The sequence below is a fragment of the Bos javanicus genome, chromosome 25, assembly GCF_032452875.1.
Source record: "Bos javanicus breed banteng chromosome 25, ARS-OSU_banteng_1.0, whole genome shotgun sequence".
Lineage (NCBI taxonomy): Eukaryota > Metazoa > Chordata > Mammalia > Artiodactyla > Bovidae > Bos > Bos javanicus.
Genome location: NC_083892.1, coordinates 37,973,034 through 37,999,353, shown reverse-complemented (window position 1 = coordinate 37,999,353; position 26,320 = coordinate 37,973,034). Strand labels below are relative to the sequence as shown.

Genomic DNA, 26,320 nt, shown 5'->3' with positions numbered 1-26,320 from the left:
AGTGTGGACTGCAAGACGCTCTAGTTACTGATTGTACTGGAGGGAGAATCCCTAGTGTGTTGTCAGTTTTTCATAGAATCTTGTCCTGTTTGAACTCTGCCCAAAATGGAAGTAAGCATGCCCTCTGCAGGGTCCAAATGGCGGTTGGTGGACGATATCCAGTGTGGACCTTCCACCCTAACCCTGCTCTCCACCTTTCTGCCCAGTGGGCTTCCTTCATTTACAGACTTAGGAGTCCTTAGGTGTGAGGAGACAGTCAAGTAATAATTATTGTCACTCATGTAACTGCTATGCTGGTGGACCTGAAAGATCTCATTTAATATTTGCAAGAACTCTGCAAATTGGGGTTCGAGAGGAAGGGAGGCCTTCCCCAGAGGCCCCCTGTACTTATCCCAGAACCCCTGAATACTTGCTGTAGGTGGGCAAAGGGGCTCTGCAGGTGTAAGGGTGGTGGGATGGGGGCGGCGTGCCCTGGGTTGGTTCTGTGGCCCAGTCTAGCTCATGTCTTCTGAAAAATGGAGAACTTTCCCCAGCTGTGCCAGAGAGATAAACGATGCTGATTTCGAAGATAGAGGAAGGTGACCTCTAGAAACCTGAAGATTCTCCCCGGAGCTGCCAAAGAAATCTGTTCCTTTTGGACGCCTCCCGAAACTGTGAGATGATAAATCTGTGTTGCTTTAAGCCAGTAAGTTTGGGGTAACTTGTTTATGGCAGTAATGAAAAAGTAACACCTGAGTTCCTGAGTTAGTCTTGTGTTAAAGCAAAGATACTTTCACTTTTCACTTTCATGCATTGCAGAAGGAAATGGCAACCCACTCCAGTATTCTTGCCTGGAGAATCCCAGGGACGGGGGAGCCTGGTGGGCTGCTGTCTATGGGGTCGCACAGAGTCGGACACGACTGAAGTGACTTAGCAGTAGCAAGGCGAAGATACAGGCTGAGAGAGGCCGCAGGGCAATTAGCAGAGGAGGGAAAACCCAGGTCAGTTGGGTTCCATATTGCTACCTGCTCTGAAGGGCAAAGCACGTGCTGCGGCCCCTTTAAGGTCGGGGCGGGGCGGGGCCCATGGTTGCCTGGAGACCGTCCGGGTCTGGACGCCGTGCTGCCTCCGTCCCGGCCGGATCCTCTCTGGGTCTCCACCGAGGTGGTTGCTTCCGGGGGTCCTGGGGTCCCAGTCGTGCGGCCCTCTTTGCGTCAGGGCTGGCGTGATGGCCAGGTTCGGCCTTTCCTCGGCCTCCGGGGATGCGAGCGGGTGAGCGGTGGGCGGGGAGGGCGGAGGAAGGGACAGGACCGAGCTGGGAGCCTGGGCCCAGAGAATGCGAGCCCCTCTCGTGCTAAGGAAAGTAAACGGTCCGTAATACAGCCTCAACTCAGGGAGAGCAGAAGATACACAAAAGTTGGTAAGAAACAGGCCACGAGAAAGGAAGTTTGCTTTATTAGTAGTTCAGACTTCGGTGATGGGGGAGCGGAAAGCCTGTAGTAAAGACGAGTTTAGAAGCCTCAGCGTCTTGCTTCGCTGACATTCCTGAGGTGGGGGTGCAGGGCTGGAAAGGGTGATGGGGTTTTGAAGGAAGAGGGGAGCAGGACCATGTTGCTGAGAGCAGAGCCTGGGGGGTTGGGGGCAGTGAGCGGAAATCAGATGGCCAGAGAGTGCCAGGCAGGCAGAGGGCCTGCGGCAGCCACTGCTCCCCTCAGGCACAGGAAGAGGCGTCTTGCCTTGCCTTTCGGGACTCACCTCTGCCTCCTGCTTGATGTCCTGGGATGTCTTCAGTGGGGCCAATTTTGGGGGGCCACGAATACTATGGCTTTGGAGCCCTGGCCCTCAGCTCTGGGACCTTGGGCAAATGATTAACACAAGGTTTCTTGTCTGACATAGGAGGCCTCAATCTATTGTCATGCTGTCCCAGGGAGTAGGTAGCCGATGGCTGCAAGTTTGAAAATAGGAAAGGGACAGAATAATTGATTTTGTGAATCGTCTTATTTAATCCTTATAAGCAGACAAGTTACTGTTTTTTCTGTTTGACATCTGAAGCAGAAGGACGATTGGGAAGGGGACGGTGCAGGAGTCTGGGTTCAGCTCCTGAGCACTTTGCCAGGGGGACGTACAGAGGTGGGCTTTTACAGTATGAACTGGTGGTAGGTAAGATTTTAGAGGTTAGGTTGATATTTTTTCCCACAAAGGGTTGTCTTTCTTACTGGAACACTATTTGAAAAGAAATGATAGATGGTGGTTCCAATTTTAAAAATCCTAGGACAATGTAATATTGAAATTGCTTTTTATAACCTGGTGCTACTTGATCCTTGTAATTAGTTTTTCAGGCTGTAGGAAGAGAATGATAATGACATTGGGGTTGTACAACTGAAATTGTAGGGACTTTCCTGGTGGTCCAGTGACGAGGACTCTGCTCCCAATGCCAGGGGCTCAGGCTCCATCCCTAGTCGGGGAACTGGATCCCATATGCCACAACTAAGACCCGGCTCAGCCAAATCCATAAATATAAATAACTTTTTAAAAAGACTAAAATTGTAACTATGAGTGAAACCCTCAAGTATTCAGAGACATAATTTTTACTTTTCAGATAAAACTCCCCAAGTCCTTGAAACGCACAGCTTTCAACTGAAGGAGTCATTGGATACTTATCTAAATAAAGTGAACCTTAGGTCTTCTAAAGGCCATGGTGAAAGAAAAGAAAAAAGCAGATAAAAAGGGGGACAAGTCTGTCCGTTCTCCCTCGTCTCCCTCCGATTATCCAGAGTTTGCCAAACAAGATGGCAACGCCCCCAGGCAAGACGCGTCGCCGAGTGCCGCGCCAGCACTGGACGTGCAGCCCAAGGACCCGGGAGTCAAGAGAGAGGTCAAAAGCGAGAGTCTGCCGAATGAAGATACCACCCAGTATGAAGAGCCCGTTCTGACCAAACTCATAGTAGAAAGGTGATTTTTTTCTTTCTTTTAAATGTTTCTTCATGTACTTATTTGGCTGTGTGGGGTCTTTGTTGCAGCATGTGGGATCTTAGTTGCGGCAAGTGGGGTCTAGTTCCCTGACCAGGGACTGAACCCAGGCCCCCTGCACTGGGAGCCCATACGTAGTCTTAGCCACTGGACCACCAGGGAAGTCTTGACTTTTCTTTTTTCTTGAAAGGTGATTTAATGAGCTGCCTCTTCCACATTCCCTTGACTCCGACTTCCATGCTGTCTGTTTTCTGTCTGTGGATGATCTCTTATTATAGCTTTACTTTGCACCCCACTCCAGTCCTCTTGCCTGGAAAATCCCATGGACGGAGGAGCCTGGTGGGCCGCAGTCCATGGAGTCGCTAAGAGTCGGACACGACTGAGCGACTTCCCTCCCTTCCTTCCTTCCATCTCCCTGCCACTGCTGCTGCTGCTAAGTCGCTTCAGTTGGGTCCAACTCTGTGCGACGCCATAGACGGCAGCCCACCAGGCTCTCCCGTTCCTGGGATTCTCCAGGCAAGAACACTGGAGTGGGTTGCCGTTTCCTTCTCCAATGCATGAAAGTGAAAAGTGAAAGTGAAGTCACTCAGTTGTGTCCGACTCTTAGCGACCCCATGGACTACAGTGTACCAGGCTCCTCTGTCCATGGGATTTTCCAGGCAAGAGTACTGGAGTGGGGAGCCATTGCCTTCTCCGTCCATCTCCCTAGATGACTGTAAACATCTATGCCTTTAGCATTGTTCTGTCTCCGTGAGTTTTTGGTTCAAGTTTTTAATGCCCTACTGGACATCGTCCACTGATCTTGCATCCCAAAGCAAAGACTGCAGGACTTGAAATAACCACAGTCAGGATTTGAGTCTTAGCTCTAGGATGCCAGCCCCACTGCCGAACCTTTCTGAGCCTCAGGTTCTTAATGGGGGGAAATAAATGAGAATTCACACCTTGGAAGGTTTCTCTGGATGCTGCTGTTTCTCTCCCAGCTGTGGGTTCATCCCTTGGTCCCTGTTTCTCTTAGGGCATCACCATTTCCCTACATCCAGGCCTGAAGTCGTAGAACTAATGTCCTCATCATAGGTTTTCTAATATTTATTCTACTCTGGATTCTTGGAATACGCCCACTGTGGTCACGGCTGTCACAGGGCCATTTGTTTTCCACCTCACTCACCTCAGAGCCTGGAGGTGAGCAAGGTGATAAAGTCACATGTTATCAGTTTGGAACTAAAAATCTGGGCACTGTTCTTGGCACCTTCCTTGCCCAAAACCAGCACGTCAGCAAGCCCTATTGGCTCTACATCCAGAATATATCTTTAAAAAAAAAAAGCTTTAAAATTATCATAGTGAAATATACTTATTTTAAATCCTTTTACGTGTAAATCAGAGGCATTAAGTACACTCTCCACATTATGCAGCCATCCCCACTGTCCGTTTCCAGAATGTTTTCACACCCCAGATGGAAAACTGTCCGGAATATTCCCAACGCTTTCATCTCTCTCGCCGCCCACTGGTCCCTCCCGGCAGCTCACTCTCCCCGCCAGTCTGTTCTCTGAAGCAGCCAGAGTGATCTTTTTAAGATGTAAATCTGGTCCTGTCCAACCCAGTTCTGAAAACCTTCTCATGATTGCTTCTAGAGCTTTGTACTTGATGGCAAGTCTTTATCTCAGCCCACCTGCCTGCCCACCCAGCTTCTGCCTCCCCTGGTCTCCCTCCCATCACTCCCCTCCTCGGTGTGGTCCAGCCATGCAGCTGAACTTGAGATGGCGGGCTCGTTCCTGCCTCAGAGCCTTTGCACCTGCAGTTTCCTCCTCCCAGGGATCCTCTTCTCAAGGTTCTTTGTTACCAGGTAACCTCCTCCTCATTCAGGGTCACATTCCCCGATCCTTTCTTTCACAAAAATTAAATGTGGTCTGGAATTATCTTATTCATTTGTTTCCTTTTGATTGTCTGTCTCTCCTCTTTGGACCATAAACTTCTGAGGGTAGGAACTTGTTCACAGCCCAAGCCCCAGTACTTAGAAAGGGCAGGCACACAGTGGTCCTGGGGGCGTGGGTGTGATGCTTGTTGGGGGAACGTGAGATATCGTTTGCACGTCTTCACTGATACTCCTTTTTTGTTTTAACCCCCAGTCACTGGGGTTTCCTCACATGATTCACTGCCTTGAGCTTTATTTCACTGCAGCTATGAAGGGGAAAAAGTCCGTGGGCTGTATGAGGGAGAAGGGTTTGCCATCTTCCAAGGAGGCTGTACCTACCAGGTGAGTTACACGTTTTGGGACTGGGCAAGGCAGACAGTGTGGGGTGATCATCTTAGATTTGCGTCTTCAGAAACGCCCTCTGGAAAAAAAAAAAAAAAGAAACGCCCTCTGATTCCAATTCCAGAAGGAATTGGAAATACTTAATGCCGATTTTATTGTGAACTCCAAGTATATATTTTAAGGCAAAAACATGACTCAGTACAATTGAAATAATCATTTTAGATTTTTTTTTTCCTTTTCCCAGTTTTAGATATTTTTTCCTTTTCCTGATTTTTATTTATTGTACAAACAACATTAAGGTCACTAAAGTAAATAACAAAGAGTAAAATTAAAATCCCAGCATCCTTTTGCCATAAATTTTTTCAGTTTTCTCTGTCCTTTTTATTTCCTGAATGGATGAATCAGTATTTTTACATGGGCATATTGATTTTGTAGATAACACCTTGAACCTTTTTTTTTACTTAGGACTACATTGCTGTATTGATGTATGCTTTTCATAAGTTAAAAGTTTGTGGTAAAATGTACATTAAATTTACCATTTAAGAAAAAATATTTGCTATTTTTTAGTGTAAATTTCAATAATGTTGGGCTTCCCTGATAGCTCAGTTGGTAAAGAATCTGCTTGCAATGCAGGAGACCCTGGTTCCATTCCTGGGTCAGGAAGATCCACTGGAGAAGGGATAGGCTATCCACTCCAGTATTCTTCCCTGGTGGCTCAGCTGGTAAAGAATCCGCTTGCAATGCAGGAGACCTGGGTTCAATCCCTGGATTGGGAAGATCCCCTGGAGAAGGGAACAGTGACCCACTCCAGTATTCTTGCCTGGAAAATTCCAAGGGCAGAGGAGCCTGGCAGGCTATAGTCCATGGAGTTGCAAAGCGTTGGACACGACTGAGCAACTGAGGACATCTGGTCTAAATAATTAAAAAAAAAAAACTTTAAAGTTTGAAATGCAAAACCCAAAGCATATGAGTTTGAGTGGTAGTTTTCCAATAGCTTAGTTAGGAGAGGAAGGCTGAATTCAGAGCTCAGTTTAACAACTGCTTAGCACTGCCTGGTGTCAGTTTTAGGGACCTGAGTTTTTCTGGACTCCAAACCTTTTTAGAACCAGATGGACGCCAGTGTGGTACCAGCTCCCAGCTGGACCAGCATTTTGTGGAACACGGTTCCCTTTTAAGAGCTGAATCCCTGGGTGGCAGTTGTATGAAATCAAGATTGGGCCTAAGGCTTTGTTGTTCTGTTTTGAAGGGCATGTTCTCCGAAGGACTCATGCACGGACAGGGGACTTACATCTGGGCTGATGGATTGAAATACGAGGTAAAGCGTATAATATGTTGCAGTTCTAAACTAACTATGTAATTTAATGGTAGGTTCCCACAGGCTCCTAGCTAGTATCAGGGTCTCCTAACCACTGGGCGGTCCAGTGGTTAGGACTCTGCACTTCCACTGCAGGGGACCTGGGTTCGATCCCTTGTTGAGGAACTAAGATCTGGCCTACTGCATGATGCAGCCAAAAGGGAAAAAAAAAGATAGTTTCATAAAAATTGCTCAGCACATGGGTTAAAAAAATCCACAGACCCAAAGAACGGAGGTGACAAGTAAGTCGTTACGCTAGGGGCCCCTCTGTAAACTGTCACCAGTTTCCAGTTTTGTCTGTATATTTGTTCGGAGATATTCTTCAGCCTCTCCCACCTTTTATAAACAGAGGTACTTTATTTACTTACTTTTTATTTATTTATTTGGCTGTGCTGGATCTTAGTTGCGGCCTTTTGGATCTAGTTCCCTGATCAGGGATCGAACCTCGGCCCCCTGCATTCGGAACTCACAGTCTTAGCCATTAGGCCACCAGGGAAGTCCCAGAGATAGTTCATTATACCCTCTCTTCTGCCCCTATATTTTTCTAGAGATCAAATCACATCCATTGACTGAGATCCATCGATTTTTACTGGCTACTTCTGTTCCATGATATGGGTTTCACATATCCCATCTTGCTGGGCTGAGGGGAATATGTATTTTTAGATCTGTGTCTACACAGTGTGAGTGGGCCTGAAACGCTGCTCTGAAAATCACAGTTGCAGAGCTGCTAATGCAATGGTGTTTATAAGTCGTAATGAAAGTATTTAAAATGGAGGGCATGATGCACATATTCAAACAGCCAGGGGAGGGAAACAGGCACGTCTGGGCCAGGTTGGCAGCTGAGTGGCCTGGGCAGTGGGAGACGGGGCTGGGCAGAGCGAGGGGAGGGCGTCCCCCATCACCATCATGGAGGGAAGAGAGCACCTGAGGTCCAGGGCGGCCAGAGGATTGGGTGCCAACTGCCGTTTCAGGCCAGGCTTTCCCAGGAACGCATCTCTTCCCCCAAACCCTGCCACCTGGCCTGGCCTCTGGTTCATTTATCATCTCTGGAAGGTCAGGTGGGGCTGATTTCTGTAGACATTGCCCCCTCCAACACACACACCAGCCCAGTCAGGAGGGTTTACGGGCAGGGTTCCTGCTTCCCCAGACGCGTCCTCAGGAAGGTCCCTGGCTTCCTGGGACGTCTGGTGGGATCTCACCTCCAGAGGCTCACATTCCTGGAGAGGAACCCGAAGCCTCCGGGCTGAGGTGTGCAGGACCCTGTGCTGTGCACCCCTCCAGGGCTCCGACCACAGGGGATTATCTGGAAGGCGCCCCCGGGGCAGGCGGTCAGCTGATGTGTCTGCAGAGTGTTGGAGTTTCCACCGGCCATCACTGAGCCTGGCTAATGGTCAGCAACTCCTGGGAAGCAGTGAATTAGCCTCCCTTGAGGCGGGTTGCAGAGTCCAGGGTTGCCAAGGCCAGGCTTGGGAGGCGCCCCTGCACCGTGTACCCCTGCTGGCTTCCTGCAGCTCTGTCAGCTCACAGCCTTCCCGGTCATTCATTCCGCCTGGGTTTCTGGTCCATGCCAGGACCCGGTGAGGGAGGCTGGGCTGTGCGGGGATGGGAGGAGGGGGCTGGGGGCTCAGGGGGTACTCAGCCGTTGCCTTGGGAGGAAAGGCTGGCGTGGTCTCCGTGTGTCCAGGTGAGGGATCTCCCCGCTTGCTTCTTTCTGATGGCCGTGTTGCCACAGGGCGACTTTGTGAAGAACATCCCCATGAACCACGGCATCTTCACGTGGCCAGATGGCAGCACCTATGAAGGAGAAGTGGTCGGCGGCATGAGGCACGGATTCGGCATGTTCAAGTGCAGCACGCAGCCCGTGTCCTACATCGGCCACTGGTGCCACGGCAAAAGACACGGAAAGGTGGGCGAGGCAGCCACACACGTGACCACGTCCTCACTCACAAACCGGAAGCATGAGCCCGACTTTATGTCTTACCGAAGATGTCGTAAGGATGACATCTTCCACATCCTTTAGATGCCATAAAATCATACGTTTCTATCTTTACCTTTTTAAAAAACCAGTTTTATGAGGTTTGATTTTTTTTTTTTTAATGGTATTCCTTGTTCTAGGGCTCCATTTATTATAATCAAGAGGGCACCTCTTGGTATGAAGGAGATTGGATACACAACATCAGAAAGGGCTGGGGGATAAGATGGTAGGTATCTGTGGTCTCCTCCCCTCCCCTGCCATGTTTCAGGTGCTAGCAAAAAGCATTTGTGGCCCCAGATAGCTTTTCCCTGAGGCTATTTAAAGATAAGGTGTAGAACTTACAGAGAATACATTTGCTGTATAAGCAGGGTGGAATATTTAGACTCAGCTGATGGAACCAAATATTTTGGGCAAAGAAATAAAATATCTGGGGCAAAATGTTAACCAAAATATTTTGGTTTTAATTATTTTAATTAAATATTTAAATTTTAATATTAACCAAAATATTAACCATAATAGTATAGGGAATTGTTTTTAAAAGATTTTTTTTTTAAAGCGCTATTCTTATCCACTTTGTCAGATAATTAAACGATCAAAAGATTTTATACAGTGATCTATTCTCCCCCCACCCACCCTCCACAACCCCCACCCCTGGGAGAATCGCTTTTGCAAACCTCATGCCTGTTGACTGAATTTAAATACAGGGAAGACTGTATGGGCACAAGGGCTGGATTTCTTCAAAAGCGTTTAGGGAGAAAGTTTAAGATAAAGTCCTTAAGGTAAAGGAACGTGAGATAACTGGTTTTAATTGTTTGGTCTGTGGTCCTAGTTACAAGTCCGGGAACATATACGAGGGTCAGTGGGAGAACAACGTGCGCCACGGGGAAGGTAGGATGAGGTGGCTGACGACTAACGAGGAGTACACCGGTCAGTGGAAGCACGGGGTCCAGGTACCAGCCGGTCTTAGCGGAACATACCCAGAGGCAGGGCTTCCCTGGTGGCTCAGCGGTGAGGAGTCCGCCTGCAATGCAGGAGACGTGAGTTCGATCCCTGGGCCAGGAAGATAACCTGGAGAAGGAAATGACAACCGACTCCAGTATTCTTGCCTGGGAATTCCCACAGACAGAGGAGCCTGGTGGGCTACAGTCCATGAGGTCGCAAAGGGTCAAACACAACTGAGCGACCGTGTAACAGCAGAGGCAGCAACCCAGCGGCAGACGCTCTGCGGACTCTCAGTCCGGGAATTGTTTGTTGGGTATCGTGTGGCAATCTGAAATTCAGGCAGTGTTAAATTTAGAAACTCCTGTGATGATTACTCGGCTAAATCAGCCTTTTAAAATTTTTCAATCTTCTTTTCCTTTTTCTATCATTTGGCCGTGCCACATGGCATATGGGATCTTAGTTCGCTGAGCAGGGATTGAACCCATACTCCCTGCAGTGGAAGTGCAGAGTCTCAACAACTGGACTGCCAGGGAAGTCCCTAAATCAGCCTTTTTTTAAAAAAAATTACTGAAGTATAGTTGATTGACAGTTTTGTGTTAATTTCTGCTGGATAGCATGGTGATTCAGTTATCTATCTCTATATATATATATTCAGTTATATATATTCTTTTTCATATTCTTTTCCATCATGGTTTATCACTGATTACCGAATATAGTTCCCTGTACACTAACTACAGTGGAAAGTTATTGTCTGTTCATTCTGTATGTGATGGTTTGCATCCGTGAATCCCAAACTCCCAGTCTTTCCCTCCCCTACCCCTTCTTCCCCTTGGCAACCACAGGTCTGTCCCGTGAGTCTGTTTTGTACATACAGGCATCTGTGTTGTATTGTAGATCGCACGTATGATCTATATCATACAGTGTTTGTCTTTTTCTTTCTGACTTCAGTCCAGGCCCTGTCGTCTCTAGGTCCATCCATGTTGCTGACGGCATTATTATTCCATTCTCTCTATGGTTAGATCAGCCTTTTAAAACATGCTGTTTTGTCAGCATCTAGTTTGCTCTAAAGGTCTCGCACACAAATTAGGTTCTTTGACTGGTAAATTCATCAGTCCCATGAGTCCTGTGACGACTGAGTCTGTGTGACTCCAATGCCCATGCTTTTTGCCCCTTCAAATGAGTCCCTGTATTTGATTCATACCTTATTTAAATAGATTCAGGTAAAAAGAGGAACTGTTTTGAGTATTTCTCATGGAAATTTGATTCTTTTCAGAACGGCCTTGGCACACACACATGGTTTCTAAAGAGAATCCCCTATTCCCAGTATCCTTTGAGAAATGAATACGTAGGAGAGTTTGTGAACGGATACCGCCACGGCCATGGAAAGTTCTACTATGCCAGTGGAGCCATGTATGAGGGAGAGTGGGTCTCCAATAAAAAACACGGCATGGTAAGTACAGACCTGTGAAGGTTGCATCTTAAAGGTTATGTAAAGGCATGACTTTCTCTACCTAGGAAACTGTATTAGCCATTTTGTGTAGGCTAACTTACCGATTTGTTAAGATGATTGTGTGGTGTGTTAGTTACTCAGTCATGTCCAACTCTTTGTGATCCCATGGACTGTAGGCCACCAGACTCCTCTGTCCATGGAATTCTCCAGGCAAGAATACTGGAGTGGGTTGCCATTCCTTTCTCCAGGGCATCTTCCCAACCCAGGGATTGAACCTGGGTCTTCTGCATTGCAGGCAGATTCTTTACCATCTGCGCCACCAGAGTAATTTCTAACATATCATCAATTTCCTGTATATTTAGAGTTTATTTAATTTGTGGTGTATGTTAGGGTGGTTTTGGTTGCAAGTAACAGAAAATCTAACTTAAATCTTTCTCTTCCATCCATCCATGTCTCACCTACCATGTCAGCTTCATTATTATGCTGCATTATTATTCCTCCCTCATGACTGCAAGATGGCTGTTGTGGTTCCAGGCTTCTCGCCTACATACCCCACTAAGTAGAAGGAGAGAAGAAACTCCTTTCGCAGAAATTTTCCACACATGTCTTTAGCTTTACTGAGCTGAATTGGGTCATTTGCCCACCTCTGAGTCAGACTAACTATTGGCCTGGGTTCGACAGATATCAAGATTAGTCCCCATTCTGTGATAGGCACCTCTGCTGGTCATTATTTAATAAGCCACATTCTGTGACCTAGGGGTGCTCAGGGTTATGGAGAGACGGTGGGGGATATACAGAGAGAGGAGAGGAAAATGGGAGTTGGAGAGAGGATCTACACGGTGACCTGAGACTCTATGAGCCTGACTGTGTGTGAACTAAGTGCAGATCTTAACAAATGAAAGCCTCCTATTGAAAAGATATTGATGTAAATTTATCAATGGTTTCTAAAAATCTTTCCCTAAGCTGCAAACAGCTGTCTTTCTCTCTGCAGGGCCGATTAACCTTCAAGAACGGGCGTGTGTATGATGGCCCGTTTTCCAAGGACCACATGGTGGCGTTTCCAAACCTGGAAGGGGAAGTGATGAGCTACCCGGACTCGACTTCAGAGTGTGCCTTCGGGTGCCAGTGGTGCAGGCCCTCCGCCAGCGCCGGTAGGAGCGTCCGCTTCCCGCTGGAGGAGGCTGATGAGTAACGCTGCGTCAGACTTAAAGTGTTGCTCGCTCACTCGTGTCTGACTGTTCTTGAGCCCGTGGGCTGTAGCCTGCCAGGCTCCTCTGTCCATGGCATTCTCCAGGCCAGAACACTGGAGTGGGTTGCCATTCCCTTCTCCAGGGGATCTTCCCGAAGCAGGGTTCAAACCCTGGTGTTTTGCATTGCAGGCAGATTCTTTATCACTGATATCAAAACATGTACCTATTATTTAAGAAGAAAACACAAGTTTCCTGTGAGCAACTGTTGTCTTTAAAAAAAAAAAAAATATATATATATATATATATATGTAAAAGATTTATTTATTTGGTTGTGAGGGGCTTAGTTACAAATACAGGATCTTTTGTTAAATTGGGACATATGGGACTGAAATCCCTGACCAGGGGTCAAACCCCAGCCCCCTGCATTGGGAGTGTAGAGTCTTAGCCGCTGGACTACCAGGGAAGTCCCCACAACTGCCTTCTTATAGGTTTTTGAATACTCTTGTGTCACACTTTTGCAGAAAATCATTTTGACATAACGTTTGAAACATTTCAGTGTTGCTTTTCACAATTAATCCCCTGTATTTGCCTTCATTTGCTAGAAATCATGAGAAAGCTTGATGGCAATGAAAGTAATTCCTTGTTAGGCTCGAGCCTCGAGCTGGATCTGAGTTTATTGCTGAAAATGTACCCTGAGAGAGACCAGTCAGAAGAAAAGAAGCAGGTAAAAACCTTCTTTGTTAGAAATATGTATATATTTTGGGGGCTTAAATCTTAGCAGACTCTCCATAGTCTTGGGAAGATACTGTTGATGACTGCTGTTCTGTATCAAGTATCTTTTGTACAACTGGGAGTCACTTGGCTTAAATATCCTCTTTTATTTAAATATCCTCTTATATCTTAAGATATAATTAAATATCTTAATTTTCCAGGTTCCCAAGTGAGTGAGCCGGCTTCCTGAGAAAAAGGAAGTTCGGATGGAAGGACCCAGTGAATTACCCAGAGCTTCCCGGGTGGCTCAGATGGTAAAGAGTCTGCCTGCAATGCAGGAGACGTGGGTTCGATCCCAGGGTTGGGAAGATCCCCTACAGATGGATAGTGGCAGCCTGGTCCAGTATTCTTGCCTGGAGAATCCCGGGGACAGAGGAGCCTGGTGGGCTACAATCCATAGAGTCACAAAGAGTTGGACACAACTGAGTGACTACCACTTTGACTTTCACTTTTTTCCCAAGGGTCAGTCAACCCCTGCCCTGCTGGCTTGGTCTGAAGGCCAAGGCTGTGGTCACCTCACTCTGGAGGACATTCGTTCTGCTGTGTGTTGTCATAGGCTGCTGGCATTCAAAAGAACTTCAGACCCTTAGAAATTATTCACAATGTTGAAATATTTAGAGAAAAAATTTTGTGGAGCTGGACCTCATTTCATGAGCATGTGTCTAATCCCAACCAGCTGTTTACATCTGAGGATTGTGGACCGTGAAGTCCGACCCACTCTTCAATTTTCCAGAGCTCAGTTCAGGCACCGGCCCTCCAGGCCTCTTTGTCCTTGACTCCGTCTCTTGTCCCTCCCTGGCTCTGTTCTGTAAGGAGACTTCCTTACTGTATATGTGTCTTGTGATCTCGACTAGACTTTAAGCTTCCTGAAGAAAATTCCGTGTCCTCTAGAGCAGTGTTTTCAATAGGGCCAACTCCACTTGTTTATCCAATTGAGTTGAATTTTCAAAGGCAGGAGTTGATGCTGAGAGTGACACATGCCTGATGGAGCTGCCCAGCTGGGACTTCCCTGTCTCCAAAGGGACCCCAAATTCTATTCATCACATTTTCTGGGTTTTTTTTTTTTTTAATTTCGGAGGGTGACGCATGGGACACAAGGTTTGGGGAAACAGGATTCTGTGTAGGCTGCAGTTCTGTGGGTCTGAGGAGTCTAGGGGCAGCATAAGGCCACTGAGGGCCTGGGGAAAATGATAGATGGTGAATGGGGACAGAGCGGGTGCGAGTAAAGCAGTGGATGTGACTGTCGCCTATCTCAGGCTTTCAGCGTTGTGTGGCATGTTAGTTGTATGCTTTTCTGTCTGCTGCTGTTCAGGTTAAGGAGTTCCTTTCTATTCCTAATTTGCCGAGGGTATTTATCATGAAGGGGTATTAACAGTTTCTGCCAGATGCATTGGTGTGATTATGTGGTAGGATGAATTACACTGATTGAGTTCTCACACGTTGAACCAGCCTAGCCATTGCAGGATAAACCCCACTTGGTGCTGATGTATTATTCTTTTTTATATATTTCTACCTTCAGTTTGCTAATTAAAAAAAGTCTTTATATTTTTGGCCACGTGACTTGCGGGATCTTGGTTCCCCAACCAGGGATCGAACCCCTGTCCTTGGCAGTAAAAACACGGAGTCCTAACCACTGGACCACTAGGGAAGTCCCTGGCTTGCTGTTATTTTGTTGAGGATTTCTGTGCCTGTGTCTACAAGGGATATTGCTGTGTGTGTGTGTGTGTGTGTGTGTGTGTGTGTGTTTGTACACACTCAGTTGCTCAGTTGTATCCGTCTCTTTGTGACCCCATGGACTGTAGCCCGCCAGGCTCCTCTGTCCATGGGATTCTCCAGGCAAGAATACTGGAGTGGGTGGCCATTTCGTCCTCCAGGGGCATCTTCCTGACCCAGGGATCTGCGGGGAGCGAGCTCCGCCCCTGGCAAAGGTCATGAGGAAGGAGGCTTGGCATACGCGAAGGCGGGATCAAGCCTCAGGAGTCTCCCTGGAAATTCTCGAGCAATCTACCCCCAAAACCAGAGTCTGCCTACTTTCTGCTTTGTGCTTTCACCTACACCTCTGACTTTACGGGGGGGCTATCCCCCACTACCTCTCTGAAAAAGAGTTAGCTTACAGCTCCAGTTAATAATTCCTGGGTGTGACAGTGTTTCAACCTACAAACTCCCTTGGAAGTCCTCTAGCCTGCCTGAATAGGTTTTTCTGGCCACATGTAATTGCTCAGAGCCTCCAAACTGTGAGAGGCATGAGATGTTCTAAACTGTCTAAATACAGATTCCTTTGAGCAGTTAAAAGATTGATTAGAAATTGTATTGGTGAAGGGATTTTCACTTGTTGGGCCAATGTTTGCTGCTAAGTCTCCATATCCCTTACCTGCTGTGTCCCTGGCAGTGTATTGATTAATATATTTGGTGTAAGTAGTAGCTTTAATGTTTGTAACCTGGGACCCTTGAGTTAATTCTTTTTCTTGTTATAGCCCACCACACCTTTGCTCTGTAGGAATGCAACTTTATCTAATGCTTTTTGGAGGCTGGCGCCTGACTTTAGAATAATCACCTTTAGAGAAAAATGCCTCCGGGCCAGAAGATGATGCAAATCACCTAAACTTTTGCATATGATAAGTTTGCAGGAAGAAAGCCTGGCTTACTGCATGACTCTACCCCTTCCCCCATTATCCTCTATGCATAACTTAAGGTATAAAAACTACTTTGGAAAATAAAGTGCGGGCCTTGTTCACCGAAACTTGGTCTCACCATGTCGTTCTTTCTCTTACCTTCTGGCTGAATTATTCAGCCTCTTTTCTCCACTGAATTTCCTCACTGAGCTATCCTTATTCTATTACTCTTTATATCCTTAATTAACATTTAATTAAGCAGTTGTTTCCTGATCCTCGCCAACGCCGTCCCCGCTTCGAATTCCCTGGATCCACCGGGGCTGGACCCCGGCAGGGATCGAGCCCACGTCTCTTGCATTGACAGGCGGATTCTTCACCACTGAGCCATTGATCTGTAGACGAGAGACTTTTGTTGCTGCCGTGGAGATGGCATGAAACAGGGTAGAGTAGGACAGAGCTGTAGGGAAGTAATTCCACTGTCGAGATGACAGCATGTCTTCCCATTCTCATTCGGAATGGTTAGGGAGACTGTAACATCCCCTGAGCTCTTACAGTGAGTGGTAGGAGGTGACTGCTACTGCATGTGTGACCTCATTTAATTTAGAAAGCAAGTTTTCTTTTACCTTCGTTCTTATCAGGTCGGTTGGAGATTTGCGTGGTTTTCTCTTTTCAGGTAGAATACGCTATCTTAAGAAACATTACGGAATTAAGAAGAATCTACAACTTTTATAGCAGCCTGGGCTGTGACCGCTCCCTGGATAACACCTTTCTGATGACAAAACTTCACTTCTGGAGGTTTCTCAAAGACTGCAAGTTCCATCACCATAACATAACCCTTGCTGATATGGACAGGGTGCTCGGTGGTGAGTATTCCAGGTCTTTCCTGTCTGGTTTAAAGGGTCGTATAATATCTCAGCACCTTGAAACCAGTTAGGAAATGTTGAGGGAGCAAGGAAGGCACATGTTGGGAGAGGTGTTCCAGAAAGCAACATGTGGGCTTGTCCCCAAGGTACTTAAAATGCAACTGAAGAGAGAATCTAGTAAAATAACAGCAGTAGTTGAAGACCATCCATAGCAGGGTCAGCAAAGTGAGTCCATGGGCAAAATCCAGCCTACTGGGTGTTCTTGTAAATTAAGTTTTATTGGAACATAGCCATGTTCACTTGTTGATGTCTTGTCTGTGGTTGCTCTTACCCTGCAAAATCGGACCTGAGTGGTTATGGCACAGACTCTGGCCCAGAAAGCCTAAAATATTTACCATCTGGCTCTTTACAGAACATGCTAGCTATACAGGTAGCATACAGGACATACACGGTAATGCCCTTTACCACGTCAGTACCCACCAATCCCTGGACCGTTTCCTCGAAAACCCACCGAGCCTCCCTCAGTGACTCATAATTAAATATCTCTGTGACAGAGTATGCTGTCCTATACATATGCATATGTCCTCTGAGCTATAGTTTTTATTAAAAAAAAAAAAAAAAACACACCAAATTGTAAGGTCAGAAGCAGAGAAGATCAGGGAGGGCTTGGAATAGCCTAGAAAAGGCTTTAGGTAATTTTAGGTTGGGCTTGATTTCAGGCTAAAAATTTTGTGCAGTAAAATTAACAGTTTTGAAGGTTTTACTCCCTACAGCTGAACTGTGGGAGGCAGGTTCAAAGGTCTCGAATTACCTACTTGATATAGCTAATATCAACCCTGGTGGCTCAGATGGTCAAGAATCTGCCTGCAATATGGGACACCTGGGTTTGATCCCTCGGTCAGGAAGATCCCCTGGAGGAGGAAATGGCAACCCACTCGAGTATTCCTGCCTGGGAAATCCCATAGACAGAGGAGCCTGCAGGGCTACAGTCCATGGGATCACAGAGAGTCAGACACATTTGAGCGACTAATACATGTACACCAGGCAAATGTATGGGCAGCGCTTACCAATGGCGCTTGCTCACTTGCTGTTCTTTGTGTGTGTATCAACTGCAAATTTTAGTTTTTGAAGCATACTTCAAACCCAGTAAAAATTAGCAGCGTTAATCACGTAGCCCACCAGGCTCCTCTGTCCATGGGATTCTCCAGGCAAGAATACTGCAGCGGGTTGCCGTTTCCTCCTGCAGGGGATCTTCCTGACTCAGGGATTGAATGCACATCTCCTGTGTCTCCTGCATGGGCAGGTGGATTCTTTACCCTCTCAGCCATCACATCCTCTCCAATTTTCTTATTTTAGCCAATAACGACATACCAGTGGAAGAAATTCACTCTCCATTTACAACTTTACTTTTGAGAACATTTTTGAATTACCTCCTGCAGCTGGCTTACCACATTCATCACAAAGAATACCAGTAAGTTCTCCTTCTGGGCCCCTGTGATAGGATGAGGGTTGAGCGAACCGTCCCGGTTGTCACAATATTGTTCTCTTTTCTCTGATATTCATGATTATTTTTCGTACTCTTGAAGTATAAGAAACAAAAATTTCTTACAAACATCAGTCACCCAGACCATGAGAAACAAAATTAAAAATTGTGAAAACCCTTCCGATGCAGGTCACGTGTCAGTTTTGCAAATAGCCCTCAAGTGTTTTACTCAGAAATAGTCACCACCAACTCTTCCTTAGAATTTCCTGTCTTTCTCAGAGCAAATTTGATACTTTTTTTTTTTTTTTTATAAAAACCTTTGATTTTGAAATAATTTTGGACTTTGAAGAGTGTGGCCAAGTTAACACAGACAATTGGTTTATACTCTGCATCCTGCTTCCCCAAATGATTAGGTCTTACAGAATCACGGTGCACTTCTTAAAATGAAGAAATTAACATCGCTACCGTTTGATTAACTGAATTCCTGAGGTTTTCACTTGTCTGTTCCAAGACCGAATGCAGGATCCCACCTTGTGTTTGTTGTTATATCTCCTTTCTTGTTGTTGTTCAGCCACCAAGTCGTGTCCAGCTCTTTGTGACCCCATGGACGGCAGCACGCCAGGCTTCCCTGTCCTCCACTATCTCCCGGAGTTTGCTCAAATTCATGTCCATTGAATCAGTGATGCTCTCCAACCATCTCATCCTCTGCCGCCCCCTTTCCTTGTCTTTAGTCTTTCCCAGCATGAGGGTGTTTTCCTTTGACTTAGCTCTTTAGTCCCCTACAACTGTGATAGTTTTTTTTTTTTTTTCGTCTTTTATGACCTTGACACTTTGGAAGAATATCGATCAGTTATTTTGTGAAATGTCCCTCGATTTTGCTTTGCTGATGTTTTTCTGTCATCACCCTGAGGTTATGGGTTTGGGGGAAGAATACCGTCATATCAGGGGTACGTGACATCAGTCTGTCTCATCATTGGCGATGTTACCTGTGAGCACATGACTCAGTGCTGTCAGCCAGGTTTCTCTAGTGCAGACTTACTGCTCTCCCCTTTCTGTGCTCGGTCTACTTGTTAGAGAAGCCAGTTACGAGGTCACTCGGCCCTCCAAGAGCGGGGGATTAAGTTCCATCTCCTGGATGGAGGAGTGATGATGGTTTCCTTTTAACCGCAGAGACCGAAGCCCGTCGCTCTTTCTGTGCTTTAAAAAACTGATGAATGAGAACATCCGCCCCAATGCCTGCCGTGTAAAAGGTAAATACAGAGCCCGTAGGATTATATGGACCTTAAGTGTTTCCAGCGTCGAGTTCTGTAACCATCGTTTTGAGTGTCGGTGTTTCCACTCCCTCTTCAGGCCATTTATTCTGTGAGGCCCAGCGGACCCTCTATTCAATGACTTACGTGGACAAGTGCTGGGAGATCTACACGGCGCACTGCAGACCGAACGCGGCCCCTCCGCACGAGCTCACCATGAGCACGAGACACTTCCTCTGGATGCTGAGGGTAACCGCGCACGGTGCATCGTGGCTTTCTGTTTGTAGCCGTTTTTGATTTTAATTTAGGAAAGGCAAAGTAGTCTAGCTGTGATGTGCGAGGAACAAGGGAGTGGTGCACCTGGGCTGTCCACCCACAGGCAGGACTGTGGCACGCGAAGGCTGATGGGAAACTCTGTGCATGAGCGGTACCGGTCCAGGAAGCCAGCCGGGAAACCGCCCCAGCTCCCCCGACACCCCCTCAGCCCACTGTCCATAGAGCTCTTCTCCAGGATGTTCAGGTTTCCAGTGGAGGAGTTCTCCTAACTCTTCATGCCTGGGGACATGAACCCAGCTTTCTGGGTTCTTAGGACAGAGTCTGGAGGGAAGGGTCAGTGTGGAGGGAGGGCCCTGCCTACACGCATTTTCCCCTCGTCCTCGTTTTCAGCAGGACTGTGACATTTTTAAAAGTACATATATATATATAGCTGTTTGTAGTCAGCAGCCATTATGGTTTGATTCGCTGTTTCTTTTACAGAGCTTTAAGATGATAAATAAAGAATTGACAGCAACCAAGTTTGTGGAGGTCATAGCAGAGGATAATCCTTCCATGTATGATGGAATCGACAGTAACTTTGAACTTGAGGTTTGTAAAGAGGTGTCACGAACGGCCCAGATCCAACTCAGGCTGTTTGTTCTGCCTTGGGTTCCAATGACCAAAATTCTGTCTCCAGCACAGCCACCTCTCTGAGTCCAGGTCTGACCACCTGGTCACACCCACCAGACTCCTGCCTCTGAACATTTGTACTCGGTACACCCCTTCCCCAACTTTCTTTTTTTTTTTTTTTGGCTTATGTAAGCCATTTCTTGCCTGTAGTTCTGAAGGCTGGCATCAGAAAGGTGCTGGTGGGCCTGGTTCCTGCTGCGGGCTGTGGCAAAGGGTCGCCTACAGGCCCCTCTCCTTGGCCCGTCGTGGTCGTCTTCTCTCTGTGTGCCTGTCTTGGGGCCACAGTCTCCCTCTTCTTATGAGGACGGCTGCCATATTGAACTGGGGCCTACCCTAGCGGCCTCAGTTTAGCTCAGTTATCTGTAAATATGAGGATACTGGGGCTTAGGACTCCCAACCCCTTTTCCAAGGAGTCGCAGTTCAAACCACAACAGTCTTCCTTTCCCAGTCTACCCCTCACCAACTCATGTGCTTCTTCCATGCAGAACACGGTCACGCAGTCTCAGTGTCTCTTAGCCATTCCAATGTCAGCTGTCACTGGAGCCACTTCTCTCGTTGTTCAGGAAAAGAGGAAATACTTCTTATAGTGACAGTCCTCAATGAGTGAATATACAGTAACATGTTCCCATCAAATAGAAAAGTGACTTCAAGACCTAAGGAGAGAACATACATCCTCATAGGTCTCTTAAAGGCTGTAGTTTTTACTGCAAACCGGTGTGCTCCCGTGGCATCCGAGTGTTGAACAAGGTGGCATTTCCTGGAGAATAGAGACAAACACTCGTAAGAGCCTCTGGCCCACCTCGAGTTGTGTGAAGATTGACCCTTTTATATTTCTTTACATTTCAGCTGGTTTTCTTGGAATTCTTTGAAGCTCTATTAAGCTTCGCCCTCATCTGTGTTCCTGAGCCACCAACTAAATTCTGTTCAGATTTCCCAAATGATGACCTGTCTGTTAACAAAGCTGGAAGCACTTACCCAGTGACAGCTCAGGTAACAGATAGTATCTTAGAATCGACAGAGTAAGGAAGGGCTTTATTCTGGAATGGTTAAACTGTCATCAGAACTATCTTGGGCTTTTGTAACCCTTCAGGAAAGAACTAGTGAAGTCTTAAAGTATTTATTTATTTTTTTAAATGTATTTATTTATTTGGCTGTTGCAGCATGTGGGATCTAGTTCCCCAGTCAGGGATCGAACCCAGGTCTCCTATATTGCGAGCTCAGAGTCTTAGCCACTGGACCACCGGGAAAGGTCACTTATGTTATTTATTTTGTAAGTTAGGGGAAATGTATTTCCTGGTCTTGGCCCAGGAAGCAGACTCCTAGCCACGCTAGAGGAGCTCTGTCACAAGCGTCAGAGTGCCTGCCGACACCCTCGGGGGCAGGGAGCACTGGCTGGAGCCCGAGGCTTACAGCATCTGGGGCAATGGGTTCACAGGTGCGGACACGTCCGTACTTACCGTCACGGCACACTTTAGGTGTCGTTTATCGTGAGTCAGTTATACTGTATTAAAGGCCTGTGCATCTCCATGGAAACCAGAAGCCCTCTTGTGTGTCTGTCATTGGTCAGAACACCCAGAACAGGAGTCCAAGCGCAGTAGCAAGCCAGGAATCCGACATTCAGTTCAGCAGCACCAAGTCATCTTCGAGCAAGTTGGGAGTCCTGGTCGACATCAGCAAGATAAGGAAATCAGAGGTGTGTATTGACAGGCAACCGGGAAGACAGCCAAGGCTGCAGTATCGGCCGTGGGCATGCACTGGCTGTGCGGTGAGGGCGCCTCTGGGGCCAGGGATCTGGCAGGAGCAGGAAGCCTGTCCTCTCGTGGGCTTTACTTTCTGGGGAAGAGAGGGACGTCGTAACACAGGGACAGGAAGAGGGGACGCCTGTGGGGTGCTCAGCCGGTGCCACGCACTTGCCAGGGTCCTGCTCATCTAATGCCCAGACGCCCGGTGGGTGCTGCCATCAGCTCGAGAGAGGGGCTAGGGCACAGAGAGGCAGGGTGGCTCGCCCAGTGTCACAGAGCTGCTAAGCAGCGGCGCTGGGGCAGTTCCGCTCCAGGGTGTGCGCCTGCTACTGCACTGCTCTGCTGCTTCACACTCGGAGGCACCAGGAATGTGACGAGAAGCGGGGCGGCGGTGGAGGCTGAGTGACAGGGTGGGCGGAGGGAGGGTCTTGGGAGGAAGTGACCCCTGAGTGCAGCCGGCGGTCAGCGGAGGGAGTCTGTCCTGCGTGGAGGCCCTGAGGCGGGAGTGCGTCTGTGTGGCTGGGCGGGAAGCAAGGCAGCAGGTGCAACCACGTCGGGGCGGCCCAGGAAGATGCACCGGGGGAGGCAGCGCCCAGCCAGGGGCACCTGGCTGGAGAGAGATGGAGGCCCACGAGCAGGGCGGTCAGTCGGCTCCCAGCCACTGAGCTGATGACAGACCCGTGAGGAAGTGCTTGGGATTATCTGCCGGTGTTTTTTGAGTGCTGCGGAATTTGAGAGAGAAAGAGAAGGCAGGGAGGATTCTAAGATTTCTTTTGGCCTGAAGAACTGAAAGGACAGAGCTGCTGTTTATCATGAAGGGGAGGACCAGGGTTCGACGGGGAGAGGAGTTTTGGGGAGAAAACCTAAGGAGCTGGGTTTGGACACATGCTAACTTAAGGTGCCTGAGGAGACGTACAAGTGGTGACAGCAACGGGCAGCTGGAGACAGTTTGGGGTTCGTGGGCGAGATCTACTGGAGGCAGAGATGTGTATGTATACAGCATGTGTGAGGTGATTACAGCCACTGAGACATGGTTAATAAACATTCTCCCAACAGACCAGGGTGGTGTCCAATCTTTGGTTTCCTGGGGGAGGAGCCTGCCAGTGGATACAGTAGCTCTGTTCTTCATTTCCTTAATAGGGCAAATATGCAGGTTAAAAAGTCAAACTAGCACAAGGATGTCAGCCTCATGAATACTTTTCTGATTATTTACAACATAGAAAATTAGTGTTAGTCTATAATGATGCAGAAGTCATATTTTGCTTTATGATTTCTTTTTTAAATTTTATTATTATTTTTTTTACGTAAAAGCCTAAAATCAAGAAATCTGTAAGTGACGGAAAAACTTCCAAAGTGAATTTTAAATCTGCAGGAAAAGGGCTGACCTTCCTTTTATCTCAAAGTGGTGAGTATTTTAATTCTAGAACCTTGGTACTAGCAAGCTGTTGCTTGTAAACGACATCACGGTTATAAAAAGGTACAGCCATGTCAGCACCGCGGGGAGCTGGCCTCGGGGTGGCGGTAGGTGTGGGTGAGACGCCTGGAGCGCTGGGGGCCTGGGGGCCGCCCGGTGCCCGTGGCTTGCTCTCTCCGTGGATTTGCCTTTCCTGGACACCTCATATAAACGGAATCATCCATCTTTTACGCTTGCCTCTTTCACTCACGGTTGCCTTGGGATTCATTCACGTGGTAGCGCGTGTTAGTATTCTGTTCCTCGGTATGGCTGAGTAGTATTCCGTTGTGCGGCTCTACCCCGTTTTTACCTCCTCTTCAGCTGACGGACACTCGGGTGGTTCCCAGTTTTGGCTGTCATAAAGAATGCCGCTGTGAACACTGCTGTGCCAGTCTTTGTGGCTGTGTCCCTTCGCCCTCAAACTCTGGCACTGGCATCAAGGCTCTCCCCATGTCTTCCGCTCTGGGCCCTTCACAGTGGCTCCTGCGGGGGAGGCTGGTCTGGTCACAGAGCCCTGCGTTTCCACAGGACCTGCGCCCTTACTCCTCTCCCATCCCCACCGTCAAAGAGCCCAAGCAATGGACACAATCAAAAAACAAATGCCGTCTTGACAGATCCCCAGTCTTACTGATATTACAGAACTATCCAAAGCATTATCCTCCTGGAATCAACTATTTTAAAGACATTCCAGAGTGGGTGGGTGCTGCCTTAGTAGACGTGAAGCTATATTCCTTATCAAGTCAGTAATTTTACCTACCTTCTTACTCAATCCTAAAATCCTTTAAAGTTTTTTCTTAAAACTGCCTTTAAAGACAATGTAGTCAAAAGCCAAGGGTTTTTTTTCCCTTTCTCTGAAAATATGGGAATGTTGTAAGTTTTCTAAGATTTTAATTTTAGAAAACCGAAATAGTTAAGCTATTTTAGAAAAAAATATAGGTACCAGGAGGCCTGAAGGAAGTGTTGACCATCATAGCTGGGGTCAGCTGATGCCATCCTTGTTCTGGAGTGGGGGTCCCTGAAGCCTTTTGCATTCCCTTAACACCCACAAGCCCATGAGGAGCACAGCGTCACCCTTATGGGGGACGAGGACACTCAGCCCACCACAGGCAGTGACAGAACCGGGAAGGGGAACGCACACTCCCAACGCTACTCAAGCCTGTATCAATGCTCATTTCAATCAGCCTTTCTTGCAGGGAAAAAAGAAAAACACAAGGATGAACAAAAGGAAAAATTCAACATATGGATCAGTAATATGTACGTCTTTTTTGTGAACACTCTCTTCCAAGCACATAAACATGAAGAAACCCTCAAGGAGAAGGTAAAGGAAAACAGGCTGCATAATGAAGCAATGGCCCTTCAGAGGAAGATGGAAAACGAGGAGCTGGAAGCAAGGTAACTTGATAAACACCTCTTGACTCCCTCCCTCCCTCCTGGGTTCTCGGTCATCTTTCTTTCCTGTCCTCTGTGGCAACGCTGAGCTTCAAGACCAAACACTTTCATTAAAAGGCTACGATGTCAGGGACTTTCCTGGTGGTCCAGTGGCTAAGCCTCTCGCTCCCAACGCAGGGGGCCTGGGTCCGATCCTTGGTCAGGGAACTAGATCCCACTTGCCACAACGAAGACGTGGTGCAACCAAATAAATTAAAACACACACACACACACACACTCACGAGTCTACAACTTCCAAAGCGCGGCATGGCCTCGTGTGGGGCTGGGAACCTGTTCTGTCCTAAGGGAGCGACGACGCCCTTGGCCCCAGGCATCCACAGGGACACAGCGTGACACAGACCCAGATCGCCCCGGGCCACATCCCAGCCCCACCACTTATTACACCGGGGTGGCCTTGGGGAAAGTCTGTCCCCGAGTGCCTATTTCTGCCCCTGTGGAGGTGGGGGTGACCCCTCGTAGGACTGCTGTGAGGACTGAGGTAGCGCATGTTTCTGAAACAGAACAGTGATTGGGGCGCGGTGAGCGTGCAGGCATGGCCGCAGTGTCCAAGCTCAGCCCCACACACAGGTCAGTTTCCAGTGTGGATGCTCACCTGTGAAGGGCATCAGGAGCCCACTGGCCTGTGGAGGAGAGTGTTAGACTTAAGAACTATCCGCTACAGCAGGACTTTAAAAGGGTTGCGTACTAGCCAAGTTGCTGCAGAGACAAGCGCTTCACAAGTCACCTAAGATGTGTGCGAAGTCTGAACTGACGAGATGTCGACGGCATGACTTTTTATTTCAGGCAAAGTGATGACAAACACTGTTGAGATCCAGGAATGGACTACTTTACACCACACGACAGCAGAAAACCTGGTTTCGAAATTTCAAAGAACAAAATGATACTTTCTTGTGTTTGCTTCTTGTTAGGCTAAACAGCTTGAGAGAGGAAGAGGCCAAAAGACAAGACTACGAGGTGGACATCACCGTGATCAAGGAACCAGTGGACGCCCCCTCCTCGAGTTTCACACCGAGCCCCCCGAAAGAGGACACAGTGGTGTCCAGCAAATCCATCACCAGCAAGAAAAAGAAAAAGTAGACGTCACTCTGTTTGTAAACGAGCCACAAGAACAGGCAGGTGTGAAAGGAGGACACCCTGTCTGAGTGTTTCTTGAAGACTGGGGTTTGAGCCCGCTGGGTTTAGGGTTTCTATGTGGTTGGATCACCGAAATGCGTTTTGACAGCTGAGCTGAATGAAATACACACATGGGGGTATTGAATGAGCGTGTATTCATTATGTTTCTTTTTTCTGAATTAAATATAGCACTGGTGATTAAACTTAGAATCTGATCAAACCTACTGGAAAACAGCGGGAGCAGATGAAGCCCTTTACACGCTTCTGCAGCCCCACCCTCTCCAAGCCCGCACGCCTCCTTTGCCTCGGGAACCGCCCCGGGTCCACAGCCTACCTGTCCTTCAGGTGCCACCTCTCCCGTGGCCTCTGCCCTGGTCCTTCTCCACCCACTCCCACAGCATAGCGAGCAATGCTGCACCGACCAGAGGCCGAACAACAAGGATGGAGAGCCAGTGGCACAGCTGGAGGTTAACCCAAGACCTGACGTCTCTGTTAGGAAAGTGTCACAGCTAACAGTCCTGTTAAACT

The 26,320-nt window shown here is 47.7% G+C and overlaps 1 protein-coding gene across 10 annotated transcripts; it reads left to right on the top strand.

The window, feature by feature from the left end:
- Window positions 1-49: 49 nt before the first annotated feature.
- LOC133238765 (radial spoke head 10 homolog B) lies at window positions 50-25,995 on the top strand. 10 transcript variants are annotated; one of them, XM_061402227.1, is made up of 20 exons: window positions 50-980; window positions 2,579-2,931; window positions 5,125-5,200; window positions 6,447-6,515; window positions 8,287-8,460; window positions 8,670-8,755; window positions 9,359-9,479; window positions 10,745-10,921; window positions 11,913-12,072; window positions 12,714-12,835; window positions 16,168-16,357; window positions 17,714-17,828; window positions 19,011-19,090; window positions 19,191-19,339; window positions 19,847-19,954; window positions 20,882-21,025; window positions 21,603-21,728; window positions 23,089-23,182; window positions 24,424-24,622; window positions 25,588-25,995. In XM_061402227.1, the coding sequence occupies exons 2-20, from the start codon at window positions 2,675-2,677 to the stop codon at window positions 25,754-25,756; spliced, it is 2,616 nt and encodes an 871-aa protein (XP_061258211.1). In that variant the 5' UTR covers window positions 50-980; window positions 2,579-2,674; the 3' UTR covers window positions 25,757-25,995. The 10 variants fall into 10 exon arrangements, with proteins under 10 accessions (XP_061258211.1, XP_061258210.1, XP_061258213.1 ...); XM_061402226.1 differs by having other exon boundaries at window positions 24,412-24,622; XM_061402229.1 differs by having other exon boundaries at window positions 9,359-9,566; window positions 24,517-24,622.
- Window positions 25,996-26,320: the final 325 nt, after the last annotated feature.

Excerpts from the sequence above, each read along its gene's own strand:
- LOC133238765 (XM_061402221.1), top strand. The coding sequence starts at position 2,675 with ATGGTGAAAGAAAAGAAAAAAGCAGATAAAAAGGGGGACAAGTCTGTC. Across the intron at positions 19,340-19,846 it reads ACTTCCTCTGGATGCTGAGG|AGCTTTAAGATGATAAATAA; the intron begins GTAACCGCGCAC and ends TTTCTTTTACAG. Across the intron at positions 23,183-24,411 it reads CTTCCTTTTATCTCAAAGTG|CCTTTCTTGCAGGGAAAAAA; the intron begins GTGAGTATTTTA and ends CATTTCAATCAG.